The 13,052-nt window shown below is 46.3% G+C and overlaps 1 protein-coding gene across 10 annotated transcripts in view; it reads left to right on the top strand.

Annotated features, from left to right (window-relative positions):
- TFAP2B (transcription factor AP-2 beta) overlaps positions 1-13,052 on the top strand; it is a 52,136-nt gene that overhangs the window by 16,393 nt on the left and 22,691 nt on the right. For 7 of the 10 annotated variants that reach the window (XM_090030610.1, XM_090030619.1, XM_090030629.1 and 4 more), the window contains 4 exons: positions 579-662; positions 4,380-4,599; positions 7,871-7,989; positions 11,544-11,685. In XM_090030610.1, coding sequence (XP_089886736.1) covers positions 579-662; positions 4,380-4,599; positions 7,871-7,989; positions 11,544-11,685 — 565 coding nt within the window. The remainder of the gene's footprint in view (positions 1-578; positions 663-4,379; positions 4,600-7,870; positions 7,990-11,543; positions 11,686-13,052) is intronic. The other 3 variants (XM_090030659.1, XM_090030670.1, XM_090030649.1) reach the window with 1 other exon arrangement.

Below are 13,052 nucleotides of genomic sequence, written 5' to 3'. Positions count from 1 at the left end.
ACATTACCACTCAAGGCTTTTTTATCCCTTGTGTTTCAGTGCACCCTCTTAGTGCAAATACTTTTTTAAACATAAGACTCGTCCAAAAGGCACTCTTAACACTTAAAACAAGTCGCTTCCTCAGTCGATCAGGGTAAGCCCCCCCCCCTTCCTGCTTCCTGAGATGGCCAGCAATTAATGATTAACTAAAAGCCAGGGCATCTGGTTACTGCTTTTCAGGTGATCTCTTTGTGCATTTGGGTGAAATGTAACTCGCAGGATGTGCTGGGTGCAAGGTGCTGCTGGTCGTGGCGGCGGTGGTTGCTGTTTTGGCTTGGGTCTTTCCCTGCACCACGACGTGTCTTTTATTATCACGTTTAATGTAATGCGAAGCAATTTCGGGGGAGCACCTTTTTTTTTCTTTTTCTCCTTTTAAATGAATTCCGACACGAGGGCTTGCCGGGTGGGTGGAGGGGAGTGGGGGGAAGGGTCCCTTGCTAGCAGCTCATGAATACAGGATGTATTTGTGTATTGATGTTAAAAATCAGGATGGAGTCTTAGGGGCAGTGGGTAACACTCATATTGTCCTGGCTTTCTAGATTTCCCTACAAAGCCAAACCAAACCACCTGCAACCAAACTTGGACTGTTATGATGGGCATGGACCTTCGCATCAAACGAAGGGGTAATTTCAAGGCCAATAAAGCCATGCAGAGATCTGGAGACAGGAGTCTGATACTTGATAAGTTTCTCCTTTGTTAACGAGCAATACACACACACACACACACATATATATATATATATACACACACACACTCACACTCATACACACACTCACACGATGTTGTTAATGGAGCCAGGCTGCTGGATCCATGTCATGCCTTATGTATGCATGTATGTCTGTATTTTATTTGATGCGTGCTCAACGTGACTTTTTTGCATTTTTCCTGCCCTGGTCTAAAGCAATACAACAGAAAACCGAAGGGGTGGGGGGAGCAACCCCCAGCCTTAATGTATGCACAGAAAATTGTAAACATGTAAAGAACTGAAAGCTTCACGCTGAGTTTTGCCATGCTCCATTTCCTTACCATTTCCTGCTGTCGTTTTAAAGCGATCTCACTCATCTAGCCATTGCGTTTGCAGGAACAGTATGCTCATAATTACTAACAAACCAAGCGGCTACTGTTGCTCTCTCGGTTTATTGATAAGCTGAAGAGAAATGGAAGGGGGAAATGACAAAAAGACTCAAAGGAAGGGGAGAATAATGTTAAAACAAAATACAAACCAACCAGGAGGAGGAGAGAGATATGGAAGGGAGGCTGATTTCTTTTTTTTTCTTCCTTTTTTTCTTTCTTTTTTTCGGAGAGGCACACAAAAGGATTTGGGACTCCAGACAGTTTGTAGAGGAGGAGGCATCAGTTAGAGCTATTCACAGCAGCAGGGTGCATACGTACGTGTGGTCTTTTAGGGGCAAGGGATAGGTATTCACCAACACCTTTGGAAAAGAACTCGATATCGGGGGGAAAATATGCCATGGCAGTGTCTAATTGCTTAAATAAATACATTCCCAGAGGTTTTACACACACACACACTGCTATCTATATTTGTTCAGCCACCAAAACCTCGAAATGATAGGATCTCTGGTAAAGAGCTGTAATGTCTCTCCAACGGTAGAGCTATAGATACAGATATGCTCCTGATATAGGTAATTCATTCCGTGGGGAACACTCTTTTATTTTATTTTATTTTTTTAGGAGTATTAGGTGATTTACCAAAGATAGAGTTTAGATTACCATACATATCTCGGCAGCTATGAAATCGCAATGGATATGGTTGTACACACTGGCAAGGCCTCTCAATGTGTTTAGGATTACTAGACCCAAGTGCTCCCTAGGTTTGCTTAGTCCTTCTTGGAGTCATTTGTCAAGACCCCTGCCTGAAGTTTGCAAAGCAGAGCAGGGGAAAGCAAAGTGACTCGCTTACTCGAAGAAAATTTACATGGGGGAAAAAAAAAAAGAAAGAAATATTGAACCTGTTCAATCCATATTTCAAAGGTTAACCAATGTCAGCAATGCTCTAAAAGGGCAGAGCAAGGGGAGTGAAATCTATTTACACTCCCCATGTGCCCAGCTCCCTTCCGTGAGCCTAGACGAGCCCGAAAATTTCCTTAAAACTGTTGTTTCTTCTTTAATTTTTCAGTTCACTGAGCAGTGACCTGATAAACCGGTCACGAAATATAGGGACCGTAAAAGGTGCAGCCAAGCCTTTATGCTGGTGTGTTTGAAGAAACATGCCAGTCCTGAACTGATCTCAGTGGTTGTGATGCTTTATAATAAGTGGATTTTGTCTTGATGGTGCACTTGAGTGACTCTGCAGAACAGCAAATGTACAATACGTTGCAAGGGTGAGGGGAGGTGGAGAGGGTGGGTTCCCCCCCCCCGCTTTTAATACGTCCCCATAAGGCAGACCAAAAAACTCAATAGCAAAATTCATACGAATAGCCATGAAAGCACAATCCGATTCATTTTTACCTGGTCGGGTGCTGGTTTCCAGCTCGATGAAATGCCCTTTGATGAGCCTTACTAAAAAGGATGGAGCAAAAGGAATCCATTGCAAGTTTTTGATTCCCCTAAGTGAAGCCACTCAACACCAGTTGTTTCTACTGGAGCCTACATGCAATCCATATGAGGACATATGTAATTCCTGCAAATCTACATGCCTTTGGGTTTTTTAGCTGTTACACAGCTTTTATTGTGGGGGTCTGGCCTGGCGGGAGGAAATAATCTCTCATAAAAACAGTGGAATACGGTGGTGTCTCTTTCATACATTGAGGTTATAAAATTGGCAGGTGCCCAGTATTTAGCACTCGGTAATATGTTAGGATACCCGATCTTATTGTTTAGGAGACCCAGCCGCCTTAAATATTCCCCCAACGCCAATGGTTTGATTCTCCAGATACGTTGCAAATAAACAGGGCTTTCTGATTGAACTGACATGTGCTGGAAGGCCCTCAGTAGCTGGCATCCGGGCCTGGGAGGACCCTGTGATTTGCAGAACTCGTTTTGCAGTGCATGGGGGTGGCAGTGGGCTCGTGCAAAGCAGGATCTGCTGCACATGGGGGGGGGCGGTAATCAATTAGCCGTCTTCTCCGTAAAACATGCCCTCTAGACCACCACCCCCTCGAATTTAGGAGCCCACTTTCTACGAGGAAACCCCGGCTGCAGCGATTCCAAAGGAAGCAGCAGTAGCAGCTGTCAGCTCTTATTAACTCCTGCATAAAACATACCTTAAGTATGGTTTGTTATCAATTACTCGCAGAAATGAAACAACTGGGAAAATGCAGCGAGGCTCTCTATAAATTAAAGCGATTGGCTGATTGATTAGAGCACCTGCTGTAAATCATAACAGTTACACGCAATTATGAACGAGCTATTTAAGTTCATTTGTAAACAAAATTCATGTCACCGGGGACTGGCTCTCATTTTTAGCTTTGCTTTTTCTTTTTTTTTTCCTTCTATTTTTTTCAGTTTGGTTTAGTTTTGCTTCTCTTCCCTAAGTGTGCCTGTTTGCTATTAGAGGAATAAGTGCATTCTGACCCCTCTCTTAACAATCACTTTATTTGCCTCTCAGAGAAATGAGCTATTTTGTCTAATCATAGAAGGAAAGTTGAAACAAATGCCTTACATATTCATGTCACTGTAATCAGATCAGATTTATTAAGAAGTTGAAGGTTTCCATCTTTTTTTTTAAAAAAAAAATGATAATATGACAAAGAAGGATAATGCCATGGTGACACCCAATTGTTTTACAGTGCTTCTTTCCTGGGGAAAATCAAACTGTTTGGGTTTGAAATAAAATAATCTTAATAAAACCCATGCCGATAAGAAAAGCCTTTTCTGATTGCTATCCACCCCCCACCCCCAGCTCCCTCCCATACTCACTTGATCCAGTAGCTTCCTTGACTTCAATAGATTTAGTCCTGGCATTTGATTGTCATCAGTAGAAGTATTATTCAGGGAAATTGATAATATTCGGAGAATCCACACTGTGCCAGGCGCTGTCCATTGTACAGGGACGCATAGCTTCTGCATCAGGGGGGTTTAGGGGAAAAAAAAACAGGGGATGAGACATGCTGAAAACACATACCACATTTATATAGGTCCATTAGTGCTTTTTTTAATGAGCAAGTCAATGCCCATCAGCTCTCTTCCACTGAACCTCTACCTACCCATTTGCTGGTTAATGTTACACAGGCCTAGAGAAGCCCTGATGTAGGAGATTCGGGGCCCAAGCATTCATTTTTCTTTTGCTAAGCTATTGATGGCAGAGCCTATCTGGTTAGGATGTCTAGTCTTATGTGTCCTCATGTTATATTCCCCCCACGTTCTCTTTCTCTCTCCAGTTCCGGTTCCTCCAAAATCTGTCACTTCTTTGATGATGAATAAAGATGGCTTCCTGGGTGGCATTTCAGTCAATACTGGAGAGGTGTTTTGCTCAGTACCTGGCCGCTTGTCCTTGCTCAGTTCAACTTCAAAATATAAAGTAACAGTGGGAGAAGTTCAAAGACGCCTCTCTCCTCCAGAATGTCTGAATGCTTCCCTGCTAGGAGGAGTGCTTAGAAGGTAAGGGCTTGACATAAGTGTGCATGCGCACCTGTGTTTTTATATATGTATTGCACAATACTGTCTGCAGTGAATACATTTGCAAATGTGGGAAATGGTATTTTTGAGTGGTGTGTATATAGCACTCAGGTAAAGTAAAAGTTAGACCTGGCACGCAAGCATAGAAATGGAGGAGGTATCATGGTTAGAGAAAGGTTGGTCTGCTAAGGCACCTGAGATGGTTTATGTCCAATGGGATCATAGTCTCTCAAGCCTAGACAGGTTAGCACACACTTTTTCTTCCCAACTTCCCATTTCTCTCTCTCTTTTTTTCTCATTGGAAAGTGGGATAAGAGGCAGCATGTTTTTACTGCAGCTGAATAATTTGTTTTCTTTCTTTGAGGGCTAGTTGTCTAGAGAAGGGAAATGCAGTAGATCCAATCTCTCTGGACTTGAATATATAATTAAATAAGGTCCTGCATGGGAAATGATTTGTGAAGCTGGAGATTGGTCAAAGACCTGAAAGGTGTTTAGGGGGTGGACTTGATGATCTGCTCAGGACCCTTCCAACCCTACCACCTATGAAACCTGATGAAGGAGGCTTGACAAAGGGTTGTGTTGAAAGAGTATTGGGCTGGAGAGAGGTTGCTGGTGGAGTTCTTCATAGATGACTCTTGGGACTGAATTTTGATATTCTCATTAATGACCATGGTACAAAAAGTAGGACGGAGTTGATGAAATTTGCTGGTGACACTAACTCTGGAGGAATTGTCAATACTGGATTGGGGTATCAGAGGAGGACTGCGATATCACTGAAGAAGAATTGGATGATCTTGAAGGCTAGAGCAACATAAATGGGATGCAACACAGTAGGACAAAATGGAAAGTCAGAGACTTAAGGAATAATAACTAGAGTTCCTGCTATAAGCTAACCATTCATCAGTTGGGAACAAGACAGGAAGAGAAAGGCTGGGGTATACCATCAGTTCCAGGACAATGAGTTGGTATGTCTGAGAAACAGGCCGCTGTGATCCCGGGACATACCTGTGGAGGTTTTTCCAGTAGAGATAAGGAAGTAATTCATGCCATTATACAAGGCCCTGCTGAAGCTTTGGGGTGTGCACAGTTTTGGCCACTCCTATTCAAGAAAGATTAATTCAAAATGGAAGAGTGGCAAAGATGTGCTAAAAGATAGAGGATGAAAAGCTTGTTTTACAAGAGGAGAATGCAAAGAGCTTGGCTTACTTATCCCAGCAAAATGAAAGCTGAGGTAAATGCTTATAAACCCACCAGAATAGTACAGACCAGGGAAGCAGAGCTATGTAAACTAGGGGGTAAAGTTGGCAAGAGGACAAATGGGTATAACCTGTCCATTAAAAAAGTGTGACTGAAAATTATAAGAAGGTTTCTAACCAGTGAGCTGCTGGAACAGCTTTCCAGTAGGAGCGGTGGGGGTAAAGACACGAATCCATTTTAAAATGGAGCTGGTTGCATTTATGAAAGAGCTTCAATGAAATGGTTACCTGCAACACCTGGGGACTCACATTGATAATGTGGGAGATCCCTTCCAGGTCTACCTTCTTCTGTGCTCTCTGACACATACACCTCCCTTCCCCCCAATGTACATTCTTCCACCCAGCCCAAAAGCTTCTTTTGGGAGAATTTCCTGTCTTTTTTTGTTCAAATAAAAAATCTTTCCTCTGAGTTCCTCTAGTGAAACTTCAGCTGTGATCTCTGGCAGGAAAAGAAGCAGGGGTTTTTACTCAAACATGCTAACTTGCTTCCAGTTCTGTGTAATCCAAAGTGGAACATAGCAAACAGGTGATTAAGATGTTGACAATAGGAAATATAATTAGGAAGGTGAAGAGCCGTCACTAGTGAGCTTCTGTGGATTTCTGGAGGGGGCTGAAGTGGTCGTAAGCAGTGGCCACTGCTGAATTTGTCTTCTAGCTTGAAACTACATTTTTTATAAGCTTTGGATGTCCAGCATATGAAATAGAGATGGATATTCTCTTACAGCTCCATCATTGATTCTCCCTACCTCGGTATAAAATACTGGAAAATCAGAGTCCTTGTGAGGGTGACTTTCTGTCTGTAACTGTTCATTCTTGACCAGTTCCAAAACGTGTTAGTCATGAGATAAGGGGTAAAATCCTGCCTGTTTTGACATCTGCAGCCAGGCTCCCATTGATTTAATTTGAGGCCTGGATTTCTTCATTGGCGTTTAAACCATAAGCACACAACTATATAGGTCCTATCAATAACTCTATGTTTCCCATGTATATGGGAAATTTTCAGTTATATATATCCACACAGACACACACACACACATAGATAGGTAGATATAGATGGATAGATAGATTTATATAGAGTTATCTATAGACATGCTCTATCTATCTAGATATATATATTCCTCTCTTTACTGCCTCATCCCCACCAAACATCTCAACACCCCCACACACACACACACACTTTTTTTTCCTTTAGATGCCTCAAGCAATGATTTTTACTTTCCTATATGCAGTAGTGTTTCTCTAGATGTCCCTATAGCTAGTTCAACATTTTCTATATATCTATGTGTATGTGTGTACATGTATATGTACATATCTTCATTTAGATGGTCTTAAGCGTCTCATTCTTTCTCTCGCCCCTATTTTTCTCTAGATATATCCTCTATTATTATATCTATACTCCTAGATATTTCTCAATGTCCTTCCCCGTTTCCCCCCCACAACCCTTTTTACCTGTTTGATTCTTCTCCTCCAGGTTATACCCCTTCTGTTTTCCTCTCTCCTTCCATGCATGCACGTGTGTGTGTATACATGCATACATACATACATACACACACATATACATACACATCCATCCATCCATACACATATACATATACATACACACACACACACACACACTCATATATATAATCTTAATGTATCTTAGCCGTATACAGTTAGGAATCAAATTGCCTTCTCCAGTACCAGACACTGAGAAATTATTTCCATCTGGCATAATTTGTTTTCCTTAGATGAAAGGGGAGGGCTATCCCCTTCTGTGTATGTGTGTGTGTGGGGTGAGAAATTAAGCAAACCTCAGCAAACCCTGTTAGAGAGAGAAAAAAAAACCACACACCCCACTTCCTCCCCCCACCTCCCTCCTCCAGACTCATGCAAAATGTGCTAACCTCAAGTTAAAACCCCTTCAAGCTCCAGTGGTCTTTAGATTGCTCAGCCTCCAAGTTTGTTCCAGGGACCACTCCAGGTTAATCAGCATGTTCATTTCTTTGCAATTCCAGAGCCAAATCGAAAAATGGGGGGAGATCGTTGAGAGAAAGGCTAGAAAAAATCGGTTTGAATTTACCAGCCGGCAGGCGCAAGGCGGCGAATGTCACTTTACTCACGTCCCTGGTGGAAGGTAAGCGGAGCACCCCGCTCCTGGCTGCTCAGCTCTCCCTCGTGGGGTCAGGGGCTGGCATTTTGCAAAGGTGCATGGATGAACTCGGTGGAAATCGTTGCAGACGTGGCAGTCAGGGCTGTTCATAGCGTGCACGATGCTGGGCCAGATGCAAGGCCTCGTCTGACGCCCCAGCAGTCCGCTGACCCACCTGGAAGCTGGGACTTCAGCTGTTTCCTGCAGACGCCCGTAGCCCCCTCCTTGAAGTCGGGGCCTGCCCTGGGCCGGGTCTCGAGCTCCGGGTCACCGCTTCCAAGCTCGTTTATGACAGATCCGTTGCCCCCCCTGACAATGCATCCATTGAACAGGCTGGCTATACAACCCCTGGTTGTTTCCTCCAAGGAAAGAAGTCCTTGCAAACCAGCAGTTAACTTTCGGGTGCCCAAGCAAAGGGATAAGCCCTCCTTTCTCAAAGGAAAGCGAGAGAGAGGAGACAACTATCTGAATGTCACCTATTCAAATGAATCAGCGTCATTCGGGTACTTCGATGCGCTGCTGTCTTGCTGGATGGTGGCTTTTTCCGATTCACCTTTGGTTAAGATGCGTGTGCATTTATCCTGGGGTTGTTGTTTTGGGGGGGCTTTTTTCTTTCCAGAAGCCCTCGTGAATACAGTGGGTCTAATTATGAGTCCAGTTTATCTGTGTTGAACCTACACACAGGGAGGAGAGTAAAGAGACTAATAAAATCGTGGACATTTAGGGGTGGAGGGGACCTCAGGAGGTCACATGCAGTCCACCCCCCTGCTCAGAGCAGGGCCAGCCCCAGGTACATCATCCCAGCCAGGGCTTTGTCCGGCTGGGTCTTCAACACCTCCAAGCATGGAAATCCGCCACCTCTCGGGGTACGTGGACTCTTTGAAAAATAAAACCACTCCATGTGTAGCATCCTTTCTACGTGTGCAAGCACACAAACAGGTGTGCGATGGAGTCCCTTGGAAACGCAGCTGATATAGTTGCGGTTGGGGGTACCCACGGGTTCACACGTGCAGCCCAAAGCACAGCTAGGTTTCCTGCCAGAGAAGCGAGCACTAGCGGCTCCGTGCAGCGTCTGGGGGGGGGGGTCCAACACGGTGGGAAATGCCTGTCTCCACCCTGAGCAGTGTTGCAGGCCGCGTTGTGCAGTGGGGGACCCACCTCCACGAGTCACGAGACGCTAGGACCTGGCCCACCGCACACAGAGGCACGTGCAAATGCCTCGCTGCCTTGCAAACCCTCTCTTCTGATTGACTTACACATCGACAATTTACCTTGCCGGCTTCCCCTGCTCATCCCTGCTCCAGACTACAGTCAGGATTTTTTTTTTAAAAAAAGGTGTTGCCTCTAGCATCCATGGTCCCTTCATCTTTGGTGGGGATCGGCACAGGGCAGGGCGGGCGGTGGCCCTGTGCATCGCCCGGCGGTGGGGAAGACGCGGCCAGGGGGCTGGGGCACTGGGCTGGCAGCTTGATGAGGCTGCTGGGTGATCTGGAGAAGGCTTCCCACCCCTCTCCTCCCCACCCCTTTCCTTTTTTCCCGTCTCCCCCCCCCCTTTTGTGACGTTTTCAAGTCAGTCCTGATCGTTAAAAATAATGTGGCACTGGGATGATTAGACAGATCTGTTTTGCGTGCTGGAAATCTTCCCTCTGGCCCCTCAGGCCGTGCTTTATTCTAGAGGGGCTGAGCTGTAACATTACGGAATCCCCCCAGAGTCCGGGCTTTTTCCCCCCACCCCTTCCCCTCCTTTCTTCAGCTACTGTGTCTTCTTCTTCGCGTGGTAGAAAGTACATCAATGGGAGTTTGATGACATGAACCTCTGGAGGGGAGAAACCTGAAACCAGGCAGGCAAAGGAAGTGACAATGAGCATTAAGAGTCGAAATAATTATTATTTTTCATATGAAAGGGTTCCCGTTCATCAGTCCTTTTTTTTTTTTTTTAAGTGGGGAAGGGACAGAGCCGAGAGTTTCTGTTGCGTGATGATCGGATCGGATGGAGAAGCAACAGTTTTCACTGGAGAATATGCACTTGTCTCTTTTATTTGACAAGAGTTGGATTCAGCGATGATTATAATGTTTAGTTCTTATATAAATGTGTGTGTGTATCTGTGTGTGTGTGTAACTTACGATGTATCTGTATCACGTAAGTACCTACATACTTACATCAAAGTATGCACATAGTATACACACATATATAAGTGTATCTCACACACACCTAGCAATGTAAAATAATTATATGGGTGTGTTTGTGTACACACACACACACACACATATGTATATAGATGCATATATATATATACATACCTACCAGGTGTATATATATATACACATATTATAATACGTATCTATATCCACATTTATATATATAGAATAATGATTATAATGAAGTAATTATAGACAGGCACAACGTATAGACATGAGTGTGTGTATGTATAGGCACACGTATATACGTGTATATATGGAGGTGGACTATACCTATGTACGTTTGTCTGCTTTATTTTAGAAGAGGTGGATACAATTTTGATTATAATGTCTCGTTCTTATATATACATGTGTATGTGTATATGTGTGTGTGTGCATACATATACATACACACATATATGTACGTGTATACACACACACATATATACGTAAGGATATATACATATACGTATATGTATGTGTATATACACAATAGATAGGTATCTGTGGGTATATATGTAGAACGTATCTCTATATAATTTATATACCTGCATACTTGCATGGAAGTGTGTATATAATATTCACACTTATATAAGTGTATAACACACCCCTACCTATGTAAAGTGTACATAGATGTGTGTCCACAGGTATATATATACCTATTCTAGATCTATATCTAAATCTGCATCTATATACAGATAGAATTATTATAGCGATGTAATTATATATAAGGCAAATGTATAGACATGAGAACGTGTGTGTGTACGCATATACAATGCGTATATGTAAGCGGTATATACAACGAGACATACATGCATACGTCTACCTGGGCAGAATTATATATATAAGCTAACTGTTGGGCTCATTTCCTGGTATGTTGAAGTATATTTGAGTTCTCTACTTCACTAAAACGGGGTCCTGTAGCTGGCAGTGCTCCTCTCGCTCTTCCCCGCAGCCTCGAAAGCCTGTGTGAGCCTCTGCACAGCCCGCTCGCACCCCTTTGCCCAGAGCCAGATCCTCAGCAAGTGTTAATCGCTGCAGCTTCACCGAAGTCAGGAAAACCAGGGCCATTTACACCAGCGGACGGCCGGGCCCGTACAGGGCCGCTTCCCTTGCAGCGGAGTGGGGAGACAGGAGCAAGAAACGCGGTCTCGGATCCTGCTTGCCTTGAACAGCTCTCCCTCCTCGCCATCAGCCCAGAGGAGCTGGTGTCCAGCAAGCGCGACTGGCTGAGCTGGAGGACATAACCCGGAGCAGGTTTCCCCGGGCTCTGGGGCGAGCTGGCTTCACTTCCCCGCCGCCTGGCTCACTCGGGCACCCGCCGCCCCTGCTGATCGCAGGGCTTTCTGCTCTCTCCCCAGGTGAAGCGGTTCATTTAGCTCGGGACTTCGGGTACATCTGCGAAACGGAGTTCCCGGCCAAAGCGGTGTCCGAGTACCTGAACAGACAGCACACGGACCCCAGCGATCTCCACTCCAGGAAAAACATGCTGCTTGCTACGAAGTGAGTGGAGCGCGAGAGCGCAGGGTGGGGCTGGGAGGCCGCAGGGCAGCGGGCAAAGGCAGGCGGCCAGCGCGGGGCGGGGTGCGGGGCGCGGGGTGCGGGGCGGGGCGCGGGGTGCGGGGCGCGGGGCGCGGGGCGGGCACCAGCGCTCGTCTCCCGGCCCGGCCCGGCCTTTCCGCGGTCCCTCTGGCAGGGCCGCCCCGGCCCCGGCCCTCGGCTCCTTGCGGGGCTTCGCCGTGGGCCTCCGCGGGGTCCCTGGCTAGGGCCGGTGGCCGGGGCCTCTGAACCCCTGCGGGAATTCAGGCCAGCCTGCGGCCAGCGCTGCACCTACCCACACATCCGCCGAGTCACTCACCTGCCTGCCCATCCATCCACCTACCGACCAAACCCGCACATCCACACACCCACCCACCTTCCTGCCTACCTACAAACCCATCCATCTATCCATCCATCCACCTACCGACCAAACCCGCACACCCACCCACCCACCTTCCTGCCTACCTACAAACCCATCCATCTATCCATCCATCCATCCACCTACCTACCTACCCACCTGCCCACCTATCCTTCCATCCATTCACCTACCTGTATACCAATCCACCCACCCACCCATCCACTTACTCATCCACCCACCCCACCCATCCATCTATCTATCTATCTACCGACAGACCGACCTACCTACCCATCTACCTACCCACACATCTATCCATCTACCTATCTACACACCCACCTACTCACCTACTTACCTATGAACCCACCCACCTACCTGCCTACCTCTGCACCCATCCAGCTATCCACCTACCTAGCAACCCACACACCTGTCCATCTACCTATCTACTTACCTACCCACACACCCACCCATCCATCCACCCACCTACCTACCTACCTTCAAACCCATCCATCCACCTACCTACCTACTACCCGCCCACTTGCCTACCTGCCCACCCATCCTTCCATCCATTCACCTACCTGTATACCAACCCACGCACCCACCCACCACCCATCGACTTACCCACCCACACATCCATCCATCCATACATCTACCTACATCTACACACCCACCTAGTCACCTACCTACCTATGCACCCATCCATCTACCTGCCTACCTATGCACCCATCCAGCTATCCACCTACCTACCCACCCACCCGTCCATCTACCTATCTACGTACTTACCCCCCCCACACACCCACCTACCTGGCTACTCATCCACGCACCCATCCATCCATCCACCCACCCACCTACTCACCTTCCCATCTACCTACCCACCCATCCGCCTGCCTGCTACCTACCTACCCACCTATCCTTCCACCTCCCTACCTATGTCCCTCTGCCTCTCTACCCCCGCCCAGCTCAGCCCAGCCCTTCT

This window comes from Crocodylus siamensis, chromosome 1 (genome assembly GCF_052110815.1).
Source record: "Crocodylus siamensis isolate JL-2025a chromosome 1, ASM5211081v1, whole genome shotgun sequence".
Taxonomy (NCBI): Eukaryota; Metazoa; Chordata; order Crocodylia; family Crocodylidae; genus Crocodylus; species Crocodylus siamensis.
The sequence above is the reverse complement of the archived record's forward strand: the minus strand, read 5'-3'. Positions and strand labels throughout refer to the sequence as shown.